Source organism: Pleurodeles waltl, chromosome 2_1 (assembly GCF_031143425.1).
Source record: "Pleurodeles waltl isolate 20211129_DDA chromosome 2_1, aPleWal1.hap1.20221129, whole genome shotgun sequence".
NCBI lineage: Eukaryota > Metazoa > Chordata > Amphibia > Caudata > Salamandridae > Pleurodeles > Pleurodeles waltl.
Window position 1 is genome coordinate 55,426,105 of NC_090438.1, and position 24,178 is coordinate 55,450,282.

General features: G+C 47.6%; 1 protein-coding gene across 1 annotated transcript in view; it reads left to right on the forward strand.

Annotated features, from left to right (window-relative positions):
* Positions 1-4,814: 4,814 nt before the first annotated feature.
* Positions 4,815-24,178, forward strand: part of LOC138258332 (lectin-like) — a 63,178-nt gene continuing 43,814 nt past the window's right edge. Inside the window, exon 1 of the mRNA XM_069205932.1 lies at positions 4,815-5,026. Within this exon, the coding sequence (XP_069062033.1) occupies positions 5,006-5,026 (21 nt within the window). The 5' untranslated portion in view covers positions 4,815-5,005. The remainder of the gene's footprint in view (positions 5,027-24,178) is intronic.

The following is a 24,178-nucleotide window of genomic DNA, read 5'->3' on the forward strand; positions in this document are numbered from 1 at the left end:
CCTAAAACACTCAACCCACACATTTCTTTTTTTTTTTGTAAACATATTGAGACACCTCTGTCTTTGATATCCCAGTACTGCTGGTATTTTGCTAGCAAAGAACACAATTGGCAACCTACTTGCCAGATGGCATTAGTTTTCAAGCCTCTTACAGCTTCAGATATGAAACACCTTGTGTGCTAGATACCTTGAATAAGAAGATTTAGAGAAACCTCAGTGCTGGGCTAATAATAATGCTAAAGGTCTGAGTAGCAAATAAGTGCTGTTGTGAGGCCTAAATGGGCCCATGTTGGTTTCTTCATTTTAGCTTAGTTTTATATTTTACATTTTACACGTTTTAGCTGACATTGCTTTTCACAGTGACATTTTATACACTTTATGCTTGCACAATATTGTTCTAATACAGGGAGTGCAGAATTATTAGGCAAATGAGTATTTTGACCACATCATCCTCTTTATGCATGTTGTCTTACTCCAAGCTGTATAGGCTCGAAAGCCTACTACCAATTAAGCATATTAGGTGATGTGCATCTCTGTAATGAGAAGGGGTGTGGTCTAATGACATCAACACCCTATATCAGGTGTGCATAATTATTAGGCAACTTCCTTTCCTTTGGCAAAATGGGTCAAAAGAAGGACTTGACAGGCTCAGAAAAGTCAAAAATAGTGAGATATCTTGCAGAGGGATGCAGCACTCTTAAAATTGCAAAGCTTCTGAAGCGTGATCATCGAACAATCAAGCGTTTCATTCAAAATAGTCAACAGGGTCGCAAGAAGCGTGTGGAAAAACCAAGGCGCAAAATAACTGCCCATGAACTGAGAAAAGTCAAGCGTGCAGCTGCCACGATGCCACTTGCCACCAGTTTGGCCATATTTCAGAGCTGCAACATCACTGGAGTGCCCAAAAGCACAAGGTGTGCAATACTCAGAGACATGGCCAAGGTAAGAAAGGCTGAAAGACGACCACCACTGAACAAGACACACAAGCTGAAACGTCAAGACTGGGCCAAGAAATATCTCAAGACTGATTTTTATAAGGTTTTATGGACTGATGAAATGAGAGTGAGTCTTGATGGGCCAGATGGATGGGCCCGTGGCTGGATTGGTAAAGGGCAGAGAGCTCCAGTCCGACTCAGACGCCAGCAAGGTGGAGGTGGAGTACTGGTTTGGGCTGGTATCATCAAAGATGAGCTTGTGGGGCCTTTTCGGGTTGAGGATGGAGTCAAGCTCAACTCCCAGTCCTACTGCCAGTTCCTGGAAGACACCTTCTTCAAGCAGTGGTACAGGAAGAAGTCTGCATCCTTCAAGAAAAACATGATTTTCATGCAGGACAATGCTCCATCACACGCGTCCAAGTACTCCACAGCGTGGCTGGCAAGAAAGGGTATAAAAGAAGGAAATCTAATGACATGGCCTCCTTGTTCACCTGATCTGAACCCCATTGAGAACCTGTGGTCCATCATCAAATGTGAGATTTACAAGGAGGGAAAACAGTACACCTCTCTGAACAGTGTCTGGGAGGCTGTGGTTGCTGCTGCACGCAATGTTGATGGTGAACAGATCAAAACACTGACAGAATCCATGGATGGCAGGCTTTTGAGTGTCCTTGCAAAGAAAGGTGGCTATATTGGTCACTGATTTGTTTTTGTTTTGTTTTTGAATGTCAGAAATGTATATTTGTGAATGTTGAGATGTTATATTGGTTTCACTGGTAATAATAAATAATTGAAATGGGTATATATTTTTTTTTTGTTAAGTTGCCTAATAATTATGCACAGTAATAGTCACCCTCACACACAGATATCCCCCTAACATAGCTAAAACTAAAAACAAACTAAAAACTACTTCCAAAAATATTCAGCTTTGATATTAATTAGTGTTTTGGGTTCATTGAGAACATGGTTGTTGTTCAATAATAAAATTAATCCTCAAAAATACAACTTGCCTAATAATTCTGCACTCCCTGTATTACATTGTACATGCTGCTTGTTTTTAGTTAGCCTTTTTCAAAATATAAGCTGTACACTCTGTTCAAGGTTAGGAGCACGAACAAGATATCCTAGTGTTTGAGTTACGAGTTCGGAAACAGCTTTTAACATCTAGACAAATCATCGCATCAGAGCTGTGCCTCTAACACAGGGTGGTTTTTGATTATGTAAACTGTGCAGTGCCCCCGAGGAGGGGTCAGAGAAGCACTCCAGCCACTACTGTCCTGGAACAAATCCTATGTTCGACATGCAGCTCTGCTGTTGCTAATCTTCCATCTGGCAGAGAAGGATTGCAAATTCCACTCTAGACTGACACCGTGGCTCAGAGGTATGGGGGTCTTAGGCTATCCTTTTAGATCAGGCACATGCAGAGGGTACAACCGCTATGCTCTCAGATATAGATTGATCTAGGTAGGAATATATAGATCTAAGATTATCATGGCTGAACTGTTTATTTTCTTTGTCGTGTTAGTAATGCTTGTTACAATGCTTTATTTCATCTTTCAAATTACCACAGCTCATTCTCTCCGTGCATGAATATGATTGTTTCAATAAATGTTTGAAAAACATTATTCATATCCTTCTTGTGTTTAGCCTGAACATGCATGTGTACAACAACGAAAGGGATAAAATCTGTTTGCACAACTTCCTTGTGTCACGGTTTCGGGCGGGTCTGATCAGGACTTTGGTTGGGACACCCCTTGAGGTCACTGAATATCCTAAAGAGGTAGTATACTGGGGCAGAAGAGCAGCTAAAGGCATACACGGAAAGGACAGCTATGAACAGGCACAGGAAAGTAAAAGCAGAGCAACCCTTGTGTGAACAAACAGGAAACAGATTACTAATGGACAAATACGCTGAGGTTGTACACAGAGTAAGGCGCAGAACCTCCCACAGTGACAGGGAATGTCAATGCCTCTGTGTAGTTTGCTCTTACAGATAGTCACCCTGCCAGCCCCATAGAAAGGAGGCAGCAGAAGTGATTCTGTCTCTGGACCCTAGAGCACAGACAGGGAAAGTACTTACATACACAAGACACGCTCTTGTGGGTCCAGCTGGAAACACAGTGGCGATTCCGGAGAAAACAGCAATAGCACACTGTCACTGTTAGGCACGAAAGACAACGTATAACACTAGACAACGATGGGGGCTGGAATTGCTTCCTGGAAACCAGGAGCCAACCCCAGTACAAAGGAGGACACTTATACACTGGTGAAGACTGATAGAACACTTACCAGACACAAAGAACCAAGAAGAAACAGAAACAGAAGGGAACAAACAAAGAGGCAGAGGCAAGAACTAGGAACAGGCTCAGGCTGAAGTAAAGGCAGGACTAGGACTTGAAAACAGGGTGCAAACTTCTGGCTGGAACAAACAGAGATAGGACTGGGAAACTGAGAGCAGGCTCTGGCTGGAACAGGCAAGGACAGGGCTGGAATACAGGGAGTAGGAATGAGTAGTAAACAGGACTGGGAAACAGAGAGCAGGTTCAGGCTGAAACAAGGCAGGAGCAGGGCAGAGAAACAGGGAGTAGGCTCTGGAAGAAACAAACAGGTACAAGGCTAAGAGATAGGGGGCAGACTCTGGCTGGAACAATCAGGAGCAGGGCAGAGAAACAGGAAACAGGATCAAGCTGGAACAGCACAGGAACAAAACTGGAACACAATCCGACAAGGGGTCTGTAACACAAAGGAATCGAACTCCAATGCACGATGGGGATCTTGAGGAAATGGCTGCTTATAAGCAGTTCCAAGCTGGGCTGCACAGGAGAGGTCTCAGGTGTGTGTAGTTTCAGACACTTGCAAGTCCTGGAGGAGAGGATCCGGTGAAAAGGAGCAACTGGACTTCTCCCATAGAAAACAATTGGAAACAGAATCCGGGCTTTCCTGACTACCAGGCTGTGCATTATGGGAGTTGCAGTCCCAGGAAGCAAATGTAGTACTACACAAGTATACCAAGGCGAAAAGAGAAACAAACAGGAGTCAGCAAGGGACTCTAGATAGGTGTTCAAGGTGATTCCCAGGCTTCCGACAGTCCCCGTACAGCGCCCCCTGGAAATGGGACGACAGAGTCGTAACACCTTGAGGGTCATGTTCGAGGATGCTGTAATCATGTGTTACTCTGGGTAGGTTAGGGCTCAGGGGAGGCACTGAGAGCTAGCTAGTAATTGGGTCGACAGTTACTGAGCATGTAGATGGACTCAGTCCCCTTGCCCTAAAGCTCTGCCACCATAATACGCAGTCCTGCCTTTTAGTGGGAATCGTATAACAGTGCAGCATTTCCTGGTCTCAGTATCAGGACAGAAACCGTGCCACTCTCTGTGGGTGCTCAGTTGTATGAGCGTCATCACTTATTGCAGCATCTTGGAATTTTTTGCATTCTGTCAATGTATTTGATTATCTTCGTTGCACAGCAACGGAAAGAGCTCTTCCACTCAATCCCGAAAATATTAGTGCAAAATGCATATTTAAATGAAAGCAAACTTGCATGTGCATAAATATTGGTGCAAAATGCATATTCTATATCAAAGCAAATTTGTGCATGCATGAAGTGGTACACAACAAATGAATAGTTCTTCAGTTTCAGAACTGTCCATTGGACATATTCAGACCATGCTTAAGTCTGGAGATCTTCACCCAGGCCCTTTCAAAGGCAACATGAAGCAGTACTTTGCAGACTTTGCACTGCGTTTGCTCTACCCTCACTGAGGGTTTGAGGAATGCCTCATGTTGACACATCTTTGGTGTGACGCCGCCTTCGGTGGAGCATGTCAGGAAGGAGATAGTGATCATAAAGATGGTGAAGGATGTATTGTGGTTGACACATCTCTGACCTTCTGCTAATTCCTTCTTTATAAGAACTTCTTCTGAAGTAGGAAGGGATGAAACAGAAGGTTGAGGGTGTTTTAGACTGATCTCCCAGACAAACAGTCTTCTGCAGGCACTGACGGTGGGACAAGATTCTGCGTCCTCTGCCAAGATGAAATCTCTGCTCATATTCTTCGCCCTACTAAGCCATGTGGCGTGTGGCATGCTGGGTAAGTGCCTTATGTCTGTCTGTTCCAAAACGTGATTGTGTCTGAGGATGGATAGAGCTCTCTTTATGTCCTCTGCAGGATCCTAGAAATGCTTCAAGGTCCTTTGTGCAGGAATAAATGGATGTATTAAGGGAGACCAATGCTGCACAGAGGGTGTCTAATGGGAGGGGCACACCAGCACAGAGGGACCACAGAAGGAGAAATATGTTGGCAGAGAATCTAATGGAAGAACCACTCCAACACTGAGGGAGTGTAATAGGATAGCCAAGCCGGCACAGAGGGAGTCTAATGCAGCACTATACCAGCACAGAGGGAGTCTAATGCAGCAACATACCAGCAGAGAGGGAGTCTAATGCAGCGCCATACCAGCACAGCGGAAGTCTAGTGCAGCGCCATACCCGCACAGAGGGAGTCTAATTCAGCACCATACCCGCACAGAGGGAGTCTAATGCAGCACCATACCCGCACAGAGGGAGTCTAATGCAGCACCACACCAGCACAGAGGGAGTCTAATGCAGCAACATACCAGCAGAGAGGGAGTCTAATGCAGCAACATACCAGCACAGAGGGAGTCTAATGCAGCGCCACACCAGCACAGATGTAGTCTAATGCAGCACTATACCAGCACAGAGGGAGTCTAATGCAGCAACAAACCAACAGAGAGGGAGTCTAATGCAGCGCCATACCCGCACAGAGGGAGTCTAATGCAGCAACATACCAGCAGAGAGGGAGTCTAATGCAACGCCATATCAGCAGAGAGGGAGTCTAACACAGCAACATACCAACAGAGAGGGAGTCTAATGCAGCGCCATACCAGCACAGAGGGAGTCTAATGCAGCAACATACCAGCAGAGAGGGAGTCTAATGCAACGCCATATCAGCAGAGAGGGAGTCTAACACAGCAACATACCAACAGAGAGGGAGTCTAATGCAGCGTCATACCAGCACAGAGGGAGTCTAATGCAGCACCATACCAGCAGAGAGGGAGTCAAATTCAGCACTATATCAGCAGGGAGGGAGTCTAATGCAGCACCACAATAGCACAGAGGAAGCCTAGGCACCACTATAGCAGCAGAGAGGGAGTCTAATGCAACACCATACAGCAGATAGGGAGTCTAAAGCAACACCATGCCAGTAGAGAGGGAGTCTAATGCAGCACCATACCAGCTCAGAGGGAGTCTTATACAGCAGCATCTCAGCACATTTGGAGTCTAATGCAATACCATATCAGCACATATGGAGTCTAATGTAGCACCAGACCAGCATAGAGGGAGTCCAATGCAGCACCATACCAGCACAGAGGGAGTCTAGTGCAGCACCATATCAGCACAGAGGGAGTCTAATGCAGCACCATACCAGCAGAGGGGGAGTCTAATGCAGCACCATACCAGCTCAGAGAAAGTCTATTCCACCATTATACCAGCAGAGAGGAGTCTAATGCAGCACCATACCAGCAGAGAGGGAGTCTAATGCAGCACCATACCAGCAGAGAGGGAGTCTAATGCGGCGCCATACCAGCACAGAGGAGTCTAATGCAGCACCATACCAGCAGAGAGGGAGTCTAATGCAGCACCATACCAGCAGAGAGGGAGTCTAATGCAGCACCATACCAACAGAGAGGGAGTTTAATGCACAACAAAACGCTCACTGAGGGAGTCTAATGCAGCACCAGACCAGCACAGAGAGGGTCTAATGTGCCACCATACCAGCACAAAGGGAGTCTAATACAGCACCATATCAGCACAGAGAGAGTCTAATGCAGCTCTATACCAGCACAGAGGGAGTCTAATGCAGCAACATACGAACAGAGAGGGAGTCTAATGCAGCGCCATACCAGCACAGAGGGAGTCTAATGCAGCAACATACCAGCAGAGGGGGAGTCTAATGCAGTAACACACCAGCACAGCGGGAGTCTAGTGCAGCGCCATACCAGCAGATGGGGAGTCTAGTGCAGCGCCATACCAGCAGATGGGGAGTCTAATGTAGTACCATATCAGCAGAGAAAGTCTAATGCACCATTATACCAGCACAGAGGGAGTCTAATGCAGCACCATACCAGCACAGAGGGAGTCTAATGCAGCACAATACCAGCAGAGAGGGAGTCAAATTCAGCACTAAATCAGCAGGGAGGGAGTCTAATGCAGCACCACAATAGCACAGAGGAAGCCTAGGCACCACTATAGCAGCAGAGAGGGAGTCTAATGCAACACCATACAGCAGATAGGGAGTCTAAAGCAATACCATGCCAGTAGAGAGGGAGTCTAATGCAGCACCATACCAGCTCAGAGGGAGTCTTATACAGAAGCATCTCAGCACATTTGGAGTCTAATGCAATACCATATCAGCACATATGGAGTCTAATGTAGCACCAGACCATCAGAGAGGGAGTCCAATGCAGCACCATACCAGCACAGAGGGAGTCTAATGCAGCACCATATCAGCACAGAGGGAGTCTAATGCAGCGCCATACAAGCAGAGGGGGAGTCTAATGCAGCACCATACCAGCTCAGAGAAAGTCTAATGCACCATTATACCAGCACAGAGGAGTCTAATGCAGCACCATACCAGCAGAGAGGGAGTCTAATGCAGCACCATACCAACAGAGAGGGAGTCTAATGCAGCGCCATACCAGCACAGAGTAGTCTAATGCAGCACCATACCAGCAGAGAGGGAGTCTAATGCAGCACCATACCAGCAGAGAGGGAGTCTAATGCAGCACCATACCAACAGAGAGGGAGTTTAATGCACAACAAAACGCTCACTGAGGGAGTCTAATGCAGCACCAGACCAGCACAGAGAGGGTCTAATGTACCACCATTCCAGCACAAAGGGAGTCTAATACAGCACCATATCAGCACAGAGAGAGTCTATGCAGCTCTATACCAGCATAGAGGGAGTCTAATGCAGCAACATACCAACAGAGAGGGAGTCTAATGCAGCGCCATACCAGCACAGAGGGTGTCTAATGCAGCGCCATACCAGCACAGAGGGAGTCTAATGCAGCTCTATACCAGCACAGAGGGAGTCTAATGCAGCACCATACCAACACAGAGGGAGTCTAATGCAGCAACATACCAACAGAGAGGGAGTCTAATGCAGCGCCATACCTGCACAGAGGGAGTCTAATGCAGCGCCATACCAGCACAGAGGGAGTCTAATGCAGCAACATACCAGCAGAGGGGGAGTCTAATGCAGCGCCATACCAGCACAGAGGGAGTCTAATGCAGCAACATACCAGCAGAGGGGGAGTCTAATGCAGCAACACACCAGCACAGCGGGAGTCTAGTGCAGCGCCATACCAGCAGATGGGGAGTCTAATGCAGTACCATATCAGCAGAGAAAGTCTAATGCACCATTATTCCAGCACAGAGGGAGTCTAATGCAGCACCATACCAGCAGAGAGGGAGTCAAATTCAGCACTATATCAGCAGGGAGGGAGTCTAATACAGCACCACAATAGCACAGAGGAAGCCTAGGCACCACTATAGCAGCAGAGAGGGAGTCTAATGCAACACCATACAGCAGATAGGGAGTCTAAAGCAACACCATGCCAGTAGAGAGGGAGTCTAATGCAGCACCATACCAGTTCAGAGGGAGTCTTATACAGCAGCATCTCAGCACATTTGGAGTCTAATGCAATACCATATCAGCACATATGGAGTCTAATGTAGCACCAGACCAGCACAGAGGGAGTCTAGTGCAGCACCATATCAGCACAGAGGGAGTCTAATGCAGCACCATACCAGCAGAGGGGGAGTCTAATGAAGCACCATACCAGCAGAGGGGGAGTCTAATGCAGCACCATACCAGCTCAGAGAAAGTCTATTGCACCATTATACCAGCACAGAGGAGTCTAATGCAGCACCATACCAGCCGAGAGGGAGTCTAATGCAGCACCATACCAGCAGAGAGGGAGTCTAATGCAGCGCCATACCAGCAAAGAGGAGTCTAATGCAGCACCATACCAGCAGAGAGGGAGTCTAATGCAGCACCATACCAGCAGAGAGGGAGTCTAATGCAGCACCATACCAACAGAGAGGGAGTTTAATGCACAACAAAACGCTCACTGAGGGAGTCTAATGCAGCACCAGACCAGCACAGAGAGGGTCTAATGTGCCACCATACCAGCACAAAGGGAGTCTAATACAGCACCATATCAGCACAGAGAGATTCTAATGCAGCTCTATACCAGCACATAGGGAGTCTAATGCAGCAACATACCAACAGAGAGGGAGTCTAATGCAGCGCCATACCAGCACAGAGGGAGTCTAACGCAGCAACATACCAGCAGAGGGGGAGTCTAATGCAGCAACACACCAGCACAGCGGGAGTCTAGTGCAGCGCCATACCAGCAGATGGGGAGTCTAGTGCAGCGCCATACCAGCAGATGGGGAGTCTAATGCAGTACCATATCAGCAGAGAAAGTCTAATGCACCATTATACCAGCACAGAGGGAGTCTAATGCAGCACCATACCAGCACAGAGGGAGTCTAATGCAGCACAATACCAGCAGAGAGGGAGTCTAATGCAGCACCATACCAACAGAGAGGGAGTTTAATGCACAACAAAACGCTCACTGAGGGAGTCTAATGCAGCACCAGACCAGCACAGAGAGGGTCTAATGTGCCACCATACCAGCACAAAGGGAGTCTAATACAGCACCATATCAGCACAGAGAGAGTCTAATGCAGCTCTATACCAGCACAGAGGGAGTCTAATGCAGCAACATACCAACAGAGAGGGAGTCTAATGCAGCGCCATACCAGCACAGAGGGAGTCTAATGCAGCAACATACCAGCAGAGGGGGAGTCTAATGCAGCAACACACCAGCACAGCGGGAGTCTAGTGCAGCGCCATACCAGCAGATGGGGAGTCTAGTGCAGCGCCATACCAGCAGATGGGGAGTCTAATGCAGTACCATATCAGCAGAGAAAGTCTAATACATCATTATACCAGCACAGAGGGAGTCTAATGCAGCACCATACCAGCACAGAGGGAGTCTAATGCAGCACAATACCAGCAGAGAGGGAGTCAAATTCAGCACTAAATCAGCAGGGAGGGAGTCTAATGCAGCACCACAATAGCACAGAGGAAGCCTTGGCACCACTATAGCAGCAGAGAGGGAGTCTAATGCAACACCATACAGCAGATAGGGAGTCTAAAGCAACACCATGCCAGCAGAGAGGGAGTCTAATGCAACACCATACAGCAGATAGGGAGTCTAAAGCAACACCATGCCAGTAGAGAGGGAGTCTAATGCAGCAACATACCAACAGAGAGGGAGTCTAATGCAGCGCCATACCAGCAAAGAGGGAGTCTAATGCAGCAACATACCAGCAGAGGGGGAGTCTAATGCAGCAAAACACCAGCACAGCGGGAGTCTAGTGCAGCGCCATACCAGCAGATGGGGAGTCTAGTGCAGCGCCATACCAGCAGATGGGGAGTCTAATGCAGTACCATATCAGCAGAGAAAGTCTAATGCACCATTATACCAGCACAGAGGGAGTCTAATGCAGCACCATACCAGCACAGAGGGAGTCTAATGCAGCACAATACCAGCAGAGAGGGAGTCAAATTCAGCACTAAATCAGCAGGGAGGGAGTCTAATGCAGCACCACAATAGCACAGAGGAAGCCTTGGCACCACAATAGCAGCAGAGAGGGAGTCTAATGCAACACCATACAGCAGATAGGGAGTCTAAAGCAACACCATGCCAGTAGAGAGGGAGTCTAATGCAGCACCATACCAGCTCAGAGGGAGTCTTATACAGAAGCATCTCAGCACAGTTGGAGTCTAATGCAATACCATATCAGCACATATGGAGTCTGTAGGAGGCTGGACTGGCTTGTAGTGAGTACCAAGGGGTACTTGCACCTTGCACCAGGCCTAGTTATCCCTTATTAGTGTATAGGGTGTCTAGCAGCTTAGGCTGATAGATAATGGTAGCTTAGCAGAGCAGCTTAGGCTGAACTAGGAGACGTGTGAAGCTACTACAGTACCACTTAGTGTCATATGCACAATATCATAAGAAAACACAATACACAGTTATACTAAAAATAAAGGTACTTTATTTTCATGACAATATGCCAAAGTATCTCAGAGTGTACCCTCAGTGAGAGGATAGGAATTATACACAAGATATATGTACACAATACCAAAAATATGCAGTATAGTCTTAAAAAACAGTGCAAACAATGTATAGTTACAATAGGATGCAATGGGGACACATAGGGATGGGGCAACACAAACCATATACTCCAAAAGTGGAATGCGAACCACAAATGGACCCCAAACCTATGTGACCTTGTAGAGGGTCGCTGGGACTATTAGAAAATAGTGAGAGTTAGAAAAATAACCCTCCCCAAGACCCTGAAAAGTGAGTGCAAAGTGCACTAAAGTTCCCCTAAGGACAAAGAAGTCGTGTTAGAGGAATAATGCCGGAAAGACACAAACCAACAATGCAACAACGATGGATTTCCAATCTAGGTTACCTGTGGAACAAGGGGACCAAGTCCAAAAGTCACAAGCAAGTCGGAGATGGGCATATGCCCAGGAAATGCCAGCTGTGGGTGCAAAGAAGCTTCTACTGGACAGAAGAAGCTGAGGTTTCTGCAGGAACGAAAAGGGCTAGAGACTTCCCCTTTGGTGGACGGATCCCTCTCGCCGTGGAGAGTCGTGCAGAAGTGTTTTCCAGCCGAAAGAACGCCAACAAGCCTTGCTAGCTGCAAATCGTGTGGTTAGCATTTTTGGATGCTGCTGTGGCCCAGGAGGGACCAGGAGGTCGCAAATTGGACCAGGAGGTAGAGGGGACGTCGCGCAAGACAAGGAGCCCTCTTAGCAGCAGGTAGCACCCAGAGAAGTGCCAGAAACAGACACTACGAGGATGCATGAACCGGTGCTCACCCGAAGTTACACAAAGGAGTCCCACGTCGCCGGAGACCAACTTAGAAAGTTGTGCAATGCAGGTTAGAGTGCTGTAGACCCAGGCTTGGCTGTGCACGAAGGATTTCCGCCGGAAGTGCACAGGGGCCGGAGTAGCTGCAAAAGTCGCGGTTCCCAGCAATGCAGTCTAGCGAGGTGAGGCAAGGACTTACCTCCACCAAACTTGGACTGAAGAGTCACTGGACTGTGGGGGTCACTTGGACAGAGTTGCTGGATTCGAGGGACCTCGCTCGTCGTGCTGAGAGGAGACCCAAGGGGTCTCCAAGGGACCGGTAATGCAGCTTTTTGGTGCCTGCGGTTGCAGGGGGAAGATTCCATCGACCCACAGGAGATTTCTTTGGAGCTTCTAGTGCAGAGAGGAGGCAGACTACCCCCACAGCATGCACCACCAGGAAAACAGTCGAGAAGGCTGCAGGATCAGCGTTACAGAGTTGCAGTAGTCGTCTTTGCTACTATGTTGCAGGTTTGCAGGCTTCCAGCGCGGTCAGCAGTCGATTCCTTGGCAGAAGGTGAAGAGAGATGCAGAGGAACTCGGATGAGCTCTTGCATTCGTTATCTAAAGTGTCCCCAGAGACAGAGACCCTAAATAGCCAGAAAAGAGGGTTTGGCTACCTAGGAGAGAGGATAGGCTACAAACACCTGAAGGAGCCTATCAGAAGGAGTCTCTGACGTCACCTGGTGGCACTGGCCACTCAGAGCAGTCCAGTGTGCCAGCAGCACCTCTGTTTCCAAGATGGCAGAGGTCTGGAGCACACTGGAGGAGCTCTGGACACCTCCCAGGGGAGGTGCAGTTCAGGGGAGTGTTCACTCCCCTTTCCTTTGTCCAGTTTCGCGCCAGAGCAGGGCTAAGGGGTCCCCTGAACCGGTGTAGACTGGCTTATGCAGAATTGGGCACATCTGTGCCCAAGAAAGCATTTCCAGAGGCTGGGGGAGGCTACTCCTCCTCTGCCTTCACACCATTTTCCAAAGGGAGAGGGTGTAACACCCTCTCTCAGAGGAAGTCCTTTGTTCTGCCATCCTGGGCCAGGCCCGGCTGGACCCCAGGAGGGCAGATGCCTGTCTGACGGGTTGGCAGCAGCAGCAGCTGCAGTGAAACCCCAGGAAGGGCAGTTTGGCAGTACCAGGGTCTGTGCTACAGACCACTGGGATCATGGGATTGTGCCAACTATGCCAGGATGGCATAGAGGGGGCAATTCCATGATCATAGACATGTTACATGGCCATATTCGGAGTTACCATTGTGAAGCTACATATAGGTAGTGACCTATATGTAGTGCACGCGTGTAATGGTGTCCCCGCACTCACAAAGTCCGGGGAATTGGCCCTGAACAATGTGGGGGCACCTTGGCTAGTGCCAGGGTGCCCTCACACTAAGTAACTTTGCACCTAACCTTTACCAGGTAAAGGTTGGACATTTAGGTGACTTATAAGTTACTTAAGTGCAGTGTAAAATGGCTGTGAAATAACGTGGACGTTATTTCACTCAGGCTGCAGTGGCAGGCCTGTGTAAGAATTGTCAGAGCTCCCTATGGGTGGCAAAAGAAATGCTGCAGCCCATAGGGATCTCCTGGAACCCCAATACCCTGGGTACCTCAGTACCATATACTAGGGAATTATAAGGGTGTTCCAGTAAGCCAATGTAAATTGGTAAAATTGGTCACTAGCCTGTTAGTGACAATTTGAAAGAAATGAGAGAGCATAACCACTGAGGTTCTGATTAGCAGAGCCTCAGTGAGACAGTTAGTCACTACACAGGTAACACATTCAGGCACACTTATGAGCACTGGGGCCCTGGAGAACAGGGTCCCAGTGACACGTACAACTAAAACAACATATATACAGTGAAAAATGGGGGTAACATGCCAGGCAAGATGGTACTTTCCTACACAACCCCCCCCCCCAAACGAAGGACAATAAGACTAGCCATGACCTGATGAGTCTTCATTGTCTAAGTGGAAATATCTGGAGAGTCCATCTGCATTGGAGTGGCTACTCCCAGGTCTATGTTCCACTGTATAGTCCATTCCCTGTAGGGATATGGACCACCTCAACAATTTAGGATTTTCACCTTTCATTTGTTTTAGCCACAGTAGAGGTTTGTGGTCTGTCTGAACAATGAAGTGAGTGCCAAACAGGTATGGCCTCAACTTCTTCAGTGCCCAGACCACAGCAAAGGCCTCCCTCTCAATGGCAGACCAACGCTTTTCTCTAGGGGTCAACCTCCTACTAATAAAAGCAACAGGTTGATCCTGGCCCTCAGAATTAAGTTGTGATAGGACTGCCCCTACTCCTAATTCAGATGCATCAGTCTGGACATAGAATTCTTTAGAGTAACAAGGGCTTTTCAGGACAGGTGCAGAGCACATGGCCTGCTTCAGCTCCTCAAAAGCTTTCTGACAGTTTGCTGTTCATAATACCTTTTTAGGCATTTTCTTGGATGTGAGGTCATTAAGAGGGGCTGCAATGGAGCCATAGTTCTTAATGAACCTCCTGTAATACCCAGTGAGGCCTAGGAAGGCTCTCACCTGAGTCTGAGTGGTAGGGGGAACCCAATCAATAATTGTTTGAATTTTCCCCTGTAGTGGTGCAATCTGTTCCCCACCAACAAGGTGTCCCAGATAAACCACCTTTCCCTGCCCTATCTGGCACTTTGAAGCCTTGATAGTGAGGCCTGCCTTTTGCAGGGCCTCCAAAACTTTCCATAGGTGGACCAGGTGATCATCCCAGCTGGAGCTAAAGACAGCTATATCGTCCAAATATGCTGCACTGAAAGCTTCCAGCCCTTGCAGGACTGTGTTCACCAACCTCTGAAAAGTGGCAGGTGCATTTTTCAATCCAAAAGGCATTACTGTAAATTGGTAATGGGCTCCTATGGTTGAAAATGCAGTTTTAGGTTTAGCATCTTCTGACAATTTGATCTGCCAATACCCTGCAGTCAAATCAAAAGTGCTTAGATACTTGGCAGATGCCAGTGTATCTATAAGCTCATCTGCCCTGGGTATAGGGTGAGCATCAGTTTTGGTTACCAGGTTGAGACCTCTATAGTCTACACAAAACCGCATTTCCTTCTTTCCATCTTTGGAATGGGGTTTTGGTACAAGTACTACAGGAGAAGCCCATGGACTTTCAGAGTGCTCAACCACTCCTAGTTCTAACATTTTCTGCACCTCTTGCTTTATGCAGTCCCTGACATGGTCAGGCTGCCTATAGATCTTACTTTTGACAGGTAAACTGTCTCCAGTATCTATAGTGTGCTCACACCAAGAAGTGGTACCTGGCACAGTAGAGAAGAGTTCAGAGAATTGATCTAGGAGATTTATGCAATGGTCTTTCTGCTCAGCAGTAAGACAATCAGCCAAAACAACACCTTCCACAAGAGCATCTTGTTCTGTGGAAGAGAAGAGATCAGGTAGAGGATCACTGTCTTCTTCCTGTCCCTCATCAGTTGCCATGAGCAGGGTGAGATCAGCCCTGTCATAGTAGGGTTTCAGGCGGTTTACATGGAGTACCCTAAGGGGACTCCTTGCAGTGCCTAAGTCAACTAAATAGGTGACTTCACCCTTTTTCTCAACAATTGTGTGGGGTCCACTCCATTTATCTTGGAGTGCTCTTGGGGCCACAGGCTCCAAGACCCACACTTTCTGCCCTGGTTGGTACTGAACCAAAACAGCCTTCTGGTCATGCCATTGCTTCTGGAGCTCTTGGCTGGCCTGAAGGTTCTTACTGGCCTTTTTCATATACTCAGCCATCCTTGATCTGAGGCCAAGTACATAATCCACAATATCTTGCTTAGGAGCTTTTAAAGGTTGTTCCCAACCCTCCTTGACAAGTGAGAGTGGACCCCTAACAGGGTGTCCAAAAAGAAGTTCAAAGGGGCTGAAGCCCACTCTTTTCTGGGGTACCTCCCTGTAGGCAAAAAGGAGGCATGGTAGAAGGATATCCCATCTCCTGCGGAGTTTTTCAGGGAGACCCATAATCATGCCTTTGAGAGTTTTGTTAAATCTCTCCACCAGTCCATTTGTTTGTGGATGATAGGGTGTAGTGAATTTATAAGTTACACCACACTCCTTCCACATGGCCTTTAAGTATGCAGACATGAAATTGCTTCCTCTGTCTGATACTACTTCCTTTGGGAAGCCCACCCTAGAAAATATTCCCAGGAGGGCCTTTGCCACTGCAGGTGCTGTAGTGGTCCTTAAAGGAATTGCTTCAGGATATCTTGTGGCATGGTCCACTACCACCAAGATAAACCTATTGCCTGAAGCAGTAGGAGGGTCAAGGGGGCCAACTATGTCAACCCCTACCCTCTCAAAGGGAACCCCAACCACAGGCAGTGGAATAAGGGGTGCCTTTGGGGTGCCACCTGTCTTGCCACTGGCTTGCCAGGTTTCACAGGACTTACAAAACTCTTTTGTGTCCTCAGACATCCTAGGCCAATGAAACAAGGGGACAAGCCTGTCCCAAGTTTTCATTTGTCCTAGATGCCCAGCTAGGGGAATGTCGTGGGCAAGAGTTAGGAGGAACTTTCTGTACTCCTGAGGAATCACTAATCTCCTGGCAGCTCCAGGTTTAGGATCCCTATGCTCAGTGTACAAGAGGTTGTCCTCCAAGTAAACTCTGTGAGAGTCACTGACATCCCCATTAGCCTGTTTGACAGCTTGCTGTCTTAGACCCTCTAATGTGGGACAGGTTTGCTGTGCCACACTCAGCTCCTCTCTAGCAGGGCCCCCTTCACCCAAAAGCTCAGCAGTGTCTGCTTCAAGCTCCTCTGGTGTAGGTTCTGACAGGGAGGGAAATCTTCTTCCTCAGAAGTTGAATCCACTGTAGAGGGAGGGATAGTAGGAAGTGGTTTGCTTCTACTAGCCCTAGCTTTAGGGAGCACTTGATCCATTGTTCCAGGATCCAAGCTTCCCTGTCCTTTTTGCTTTTTGGCCTGAGCCCTGGTTAAAGCAAAAATATGCCCTGGGATGCCCAGCATTGCTGCATGGGCCTCCAACTCCATATCTGACCAAGCCGATGTCTCCAAATCATTTCCTAGTAGACAGTCTACAGGTAAATCTGTGGCTACCACAACTTTCTTTGGACCAGTAACCCCCCCCCCAGTTGAGATTTACAACAGCCATGGGGTGGCTAAGTGTGTTGTTGTGAGCATCGGTTACTTGGTACTGGTGACCAAGTAGATGTTGTTCAGGGTGGACCAGTTTCTCTATGACCATAGTCACACTGGCTCCAGTGTCCCTGTAGGCCTGAACCTCAACACCATTTATTAGGGATAGCTGCATGTACTTATCCATATTAAGGGGACAAGCAACTAAGGTGGCTAAATCAATAGCCCCCTCAGAGACTAACACAGCCTCTGTGGTCTCCCTAACAAGACCAACCCCAACTAAGTTACCAATAGTGAGCCCAGCTACTCCCTTGGATTGGCTATTAGTAGGTTTGCTCCCACCACCACTGCTATTAGTAGGGACACTAGGTGTAGCAGTAGGGGTTGTAGTGGTAGGAGGCTTGGTGCTTTTCTTTGGACAACTGGGATCTGTTGTCCAATGGCCTTTTACTTTACATAAATAGCACCATGGTTTCTTTTCTTTGTTTTGATTAAAGGAGGATTTGGACCCACCACCCCCACCAGAGTGTTTTTGTGGGCCTGATGAAGACTCATTTTTAGATTTGTCCCCACCCTTGTCAGAAGACTTACCATCCTTCTTTTTGTTGCCATCTTTGTCACCCCCTGTATGAACTTTTCTGTTCACCCTTGTTCTGACCCATTTGTCTGCCTTCTTTCCCAATTCTTGGGGAGAGGTCAGATCAGAGTCCACCAAGTACTGGTGCAACAAATCAGACACACAATTATTAAGAATATGCTCTCTCAGGATCAAGTTATACAGGCTGTCATAATCAGTAACTTTACTGCCATGTAACCACCCCTCCAAGGCCTTCACTGAATGGTCAATGAAATCAACCCAGTCTTGTGAAGACTCCTTTTTGGTCTCTCTGAACTTTATCCTGTATTGTTCAGTGGTTAAGCCATAACCATCCAGGAGTGCATTCTTAAGAACTGTAAAATTATTGGCATCATTTTCTTTCACAGTAAGGAGCCTATCCCTACCTTTTCCACTAAATGATAGTCATAGGATAGCAGCCCACTGCCTTTGAGGGACATCCTGTACAACACAGGCCCTCTCAAGTGCAGCAAACCACTTGTTAATGTCATCCCCCTCCTTATAAGGGGGAACTATCTTGTGCAGATTCCTGGAATCATGCTCTTTTGCAGGATGACTATGGGGAATACTGCTGCTGCCACCATGGGTTTCTAAACCCAACTTCTGTCTTTCCTTCTCTATTTCTAATGACTGTCTATCTAAATCCAGCTGTTGCTTTTTAAGCTTCAGTCTGGTTTGTTCCACCCTCAACTTATTGAGTTCCCTCTCTAACAATCTGTCATCAGGGTTGGTGGGAGGGACATTTCTAGATACAGAGGTGTGATGGGAATGAACAGAAGGAGACCTGTCCCTTACAGAGGCCACCCTAACAGCTTGGCTGACAGTGTAATGTGAGAGCACATCATCTGTATGATGTGATTCCACCTCAGTACCAACTATGCTAGACTGTCTTGTAATGGGAAGGCTAAGAAGTTTCTTTCCTGACCCTTTTCCTGGGGGAGTCCCTGGATCAGATTGAGAACCATTAGCTACTTTTTCAACAGATGGGGCACTTTTAGCCTTATCTTGTTCTCTAAGCATATTAAGTAACAGTTCCAAGGAAGGATTCTTCCCTACACTCAAACCTCTCTCTATGCAGAGACTCCTTGCTCCTTTCCAGCTAAGGTGATCATATGCAATCTTAGACAGGTCAACATTTTGGCCTGTGCCAGACATTTTTAGAGAGAGTTAAAGTGATAGAAAAAGAGAAAAAAGTATTCAGAACTTTTTAGAAAGACAGAAAAAAACTTTTTAAACTTTTAAGAACTTTTTGAAAGTTTAGAAGTACTTTTCAGCACTTTAGAAAAGAGTGAAAAGAGGAAATGCAAAACTTTTTAGCTATGTGTACACACACTGAACTTGTTTTGTATATTTTTCTCTTATGAAAAGTACAATGACAAGAGTGGTAAGTAGTCTCAAAGCACTTATCCCACCGCTGCACAAGCAATGTAGGAGGCTGGACTGGCTTGTAGTGAGTACCAAGGGGTACTTGCACCTTGCACCAGGCCCAGTTATCCCTTATTAGTGTATAGGGTGTCTAGCAGCTTAGGCTGATAGATAATGGTAGCTTAGCAGAGCAGCTTAGGCTGAACTAGGAGACGTGTGAAGCTACTACAGTACCACTTAGTGTCATATGCACAATATCATAAGAAAACACAATACACAGTTATACTAAAAATAAAGGTACTTTATTTTTATGACAATATGCCAAAGTATCTTAGAGTGTACCCTCAGTGAGAGGATAGGAAATATACACAAGATATATATACACAATACCAAAAATATGCAGTATAGTCTTAGAAAACAGTGCAAACAATGTATAGTTACAATAGGATGCAATGGGGACACATAGGGATAGGGGCAACAGAAACCATATACTCCAAAAGTGGAATGTGAACCACGAATGGACCCCAAACCTATGTGACTTTGTAGAGGGTCGCTGGGACTATTAGAAAATAGTGAGAGTTAGAAAAATAACCCTCCCCAAGACCCTGAAAAGTGAGTGCAAACTGCACTAAAGTTCCCCCAAGGACATAGAAGTCGTGATAGAGGAATAATGCAGGAAAGACACAAACCAACAATGCAACAACGATGGATTTCCAATCTTGGGTACCTGTGGAACAAGGGGACCAAGTCCAAACGTCACAAGCAAGTCGGAGATGGGCAGATGCCCAGGAAATGCCAGATGTGGGTGCAAAGGAGCTTCTACTGGACAGAAGAAGCTGAGGTTTCTGCAGGAATGAAAAGGGCTAGAGACTTCCCCTTTGGTGGACGGATCTCTCTCACCGTGGAGAGTTGTGCAGAAGTGTTTTCCCGCCGAAAGAATGCCAACAAGCCTTGCTAGCGGCAAATCATGCAGTTAGCGTTTTTGGATGCTGCTGTGGCCCAGGAGGGACCAGGAGGTCGCAAATTGGACCAGGAGGTAGAGGGGACGTCGAGCAGGACAAGGAGCCCTCTTAGCAGCAGGTAGCACCCGGAGAAGTGCCAGAAACAGGCACTACGAGGATGCGTGAAACAGTGCTCACCCGAAGTTGCACAAAGGAGTCCCACGTCGCCGGAGACCAACTTAGAAAGTCGTGCAATGCAGGTTAGAGTGCCGTGGACCCAGGCTTGGCTGTGCACGAAGGATTTCCACCGGAAGTGCACAGGGGCCGGAGTAGCTGCAAAAGTCGCGGTTCCCAGCAATGCAGTCTAGCGAGGTGAGGCAAGGACTTACCTCCACCAAACTTGGACTGAAGAGTCACTGGACTGTGGGGGTCACTTGGACAGAGTTGCTGGTTTCGAGGGACCTCGCTCGTCGTGCTGAGAGGAGACCCAAGGGACCGGTAATGCAGCTTTTTGGTGCCTGCGGTTGCAGGGGGAAGATTCCGTCGACCCACAGGAGATTTCTTCGGAGCTTCTAGTGCAGAGAGGAGGCAGACTACCCCCACAGCATGCACCACCAGGAAAACAGTCGAGAAGGCGGCAGGATCAGCGTTACAGTGTTGCAGTAGTCATCTTAGCTACTTTGTTGCAGTTTTGCAGGCTTCCAGCGCGGTCAGCAGTCGATTCCTTGGCAGAAGGTGAAGAGAGAGATGCAGAGGAACTCGGATGAGCTCTTGCATTCGTTATCTAAAGTTTCCCCAGAGACAGAGACCCTAAATAGCCAGAAAAGAGGGTTTGGCTACCTAGGAGAGAGGATAGGCTACTAACACCTGAAGGAGCCTATCAGAAGGAGTCTCTGACGTCACCTGGTGGCACTGGCCACTCAGAGCAGTCCAGTGTGCCAGCAGCACCTCTGTTTCCAAGATGGCAGAGGTCTGGAGCACACTGGAGGAGCTCTGGACACCTCCCAGGGGAGGTGCAGGTCAGGGGAGTGGTCACTCCCCTTTCCTTTGTCCAGTTTCGCGCCAGAGCAGGGCTAAGGGGTCCCCTGAACCGGTGTAGACTGGCTTATGCAGAATTGGGCACATCTGTGCCCAAGAAAGCATTTCCAGAGGCTGGGGGAGGCTACTCCTCCCCTGCCTTCACACCATTTTCCAAAGGGAGAGGGTGTAACACCCTCTCTCAGAGGAAGTCCTTTGTTCTGCCATCCTGGGCCAGGCCTGGCTGGACCCCAGGAGGGCAGATGCCTGTCTGAGGGGTTGGCAGCAGCAGCAGCTGCAGTGAAACCCCAGGAAGGGCAGTTTGGCAGTACCAGGGTCTGTGCTACAGACCACTGGGATCATGGGATTGTGCCAACTATGCCAGGATGGCATAGAGGGGGCAATTCCATGATCATAGACATGTTACATGGCCATATTCGGAGTTACCATTGTGAAGCTACATATAGGTAGTGACCTATATGTAGTGCACGCGTGTAATGGTGTCCCCGCACTCACAAAGTCCGGGGAATTGGCCCTGAACAATGTGGGGGCACCTTGGCTAGTGCCAGGGTGCCCTCACACTAAGTAACTTTGCACCTAACCTTTACCAAGTAAAGGTTAGACATATAGGTGACTTATAAGTTACTTAAGTGCAGTGTAAAATGGCTGTGAAATAACGTGGACGTTATTTCACTCAGGCTGCAGTGGCAGGCCTGTGTAAGAATTGTCAGAGCTCCCTATGGGTGGCAAAAGAAATGCTGCAGCCCATAGGGATCTCCTGGAACCCCAATACCCTGGGTACCTCAGTACCATATACTAGGGAATTATAATGGTGTTCCAGTAAGCCAATGTAAATTGGTAAAATTGGTCACTAGCCTGTTAGTGACAATTTGAAAGAAATGAGAGAGCATAACCACTGAGGTTCTGATTAGCAGAGCCTCAGTGAGACAGTTAGTCACTACACAGGTAACACATTCAGGCACACTTATGAGCACTGGGACCCTGGAGAACAGGGTCCCAGTGACACATACAACTAAAACAACATATATACAGTGAAAAATGGGGGTAACATGCCAGGCAAGATGGTACTTTCCTACACAACCCCCCCCCCAAACGAAGGACAATAAGACTAGCCATGACCTGATGAGTCTTCATTGTCTAAGTGGAAATATCTGGAGAGTCCATCTGCATTAGAGTGGCTACTCCCAGGTCTATGTTCCACTGTATAGTCCATTCCCTGTAGGGATATGGACCACCTCAACGATTTAGGATTTTCACCTTTCATTTGTTTTAGCCAAAGTAGAGGTTTGTGGTCTGTCTGAACAATGAAGTGAGTGCCAAACAGGTATGGCCTCAACTTCTTCAGTGCCCAGACCACAGCAAAGGCCTCCCTCTCAATGGCAGACCAACGCTTTTCTCTAGGGGTCAACCTCCTACTAATAAAAGCAACAGGTTGATCCTGGCCCTCAGAATTAAGTTGTGATAGGACTGCCCCTACTCCTAATTCAGATGCATCAGTCTGGACATAGAATTTTTTAGAGTAACAAGGGCTTTTCAGGACAGGTGCAGAGCACATGGCCTGCTTCAGCTCCTCAAAAGCTTTCTGACAGTTTGCTGTCCATAATACCTTTTTAGGCATTTTCTTGGATGTGAGGTCATTAAGAGGGGCTGCAATGGAGCCATAGTTCTTAATGAACCTCCTGTAATACCCAGTGAGGCCTAGGAAGGCTCTCACCTGAGTCTGAGTGGTAGGGGGAACCCAATCAATAATTGTTTGAATTTTCCCCTGTAGTGGTGCAATCTGTTCCCCACCAACAAGGTGTCCCAGATAAACCACCTTTCCCTGCCCTATCTGGCACTTTGAAGCCTTGATAGTGAGGCCTGCCTTTTGCAGGGCCTCCAAAACTTTCCATAGGTGGACCAGGTGATCATCCCAGCTGGAGCTAAAGACAGCTATATCGTCCAAATATGCTGCACTGAAAGCTTCCAGCCCTTGCAGGACTGTGTTCACCAACCTCTGAAAAGTGGCAGGTGCATTTTTCAATCCAAAAGGCATTACTGTAAATTGGTAATGGGCTCCTATGGTTGAAAATGCAGTTTTAGGTTTAGCATCTTCTGACAATTTGATCTGCCAATACCCTGCAGTCAAATCAAAAGTGCTTAGATACTTGGCAGATGCCAGTGTATCTATAAGCTCATCTGCCCTGGGTATAGGGTGAGCATCAGTTTTGGTTACCAGGTTGAGACCTCTATAGTCTACACAAAACCGCATTTCCTTCTTTCCATCTTTGGAATGGGGTTTTGGTACAAGTACTACAGGAGAAGCCCATGGACTTTCAGAGTGCTCAACCACTCCTAGTTCTAACATTTTCTGCACCTCTTGCTTTATGCAGTCCCTGACATGGTCAGGCTGCCTATAGATCTTACTTTTGACAGGTAAACTGTCTCCAGTATCTATAGTGTGCTCACACCAAGAAGTGGTACCTGGCACAGTAGAGAAGAGTTCAGAGAATTGATCTAGGAGATTTATGCAATGGTCTTTCTGCTCAGCAGTAAGACAATCAGCCAAAACAACACCTTCCACAAGAGCATCTTGTTCTGTGGAAGAGAAGAGATCAGGTAGAGGATCACTGTCTTCTTCCTGTCCCTCATCAGTTGCCATGAGCAGGGTGAGATCAGCCCTGTCATAGTAGGGTTTCAGGCGGTTTACATGGAGTACCCTAAGGGGACTCCTTGCAGTGCCTAAGTCAACTAAATAGGTGACTTCACCCTTTTTCTCAACAATTGTGTGGGGTCCACTCCGTTTATCTTGGAGTGCTCTTGGGCCACAGGCTCCAAGACCCACACTTTCTGCCCTGGTTGGTACTGAACCAAAACAGCCTTCTGGTCATGCCATTGCTTCTGGAGCTCTTGGCTGGCCCGAAGGTTCTTACTGGCCTTTTTCATATACTCAGCCATCCTTGATCTGAGGCCAAGTACATAATCCACAATATCTTGCTTAGGAGCTTTTAAAGGTTGTTCCCAACCCTCCTTGACAACTGAGAGTGGACCCCTAACAGGGTGTCCAAAAAGAAGTTCAAAGGGGCTGAAGCCCACTCCTTTCTGGGGTACCTCCCTGTAGGCAAAAAGGAGGCATGGTAGAAGGATATCCCATCTCCTGCGGA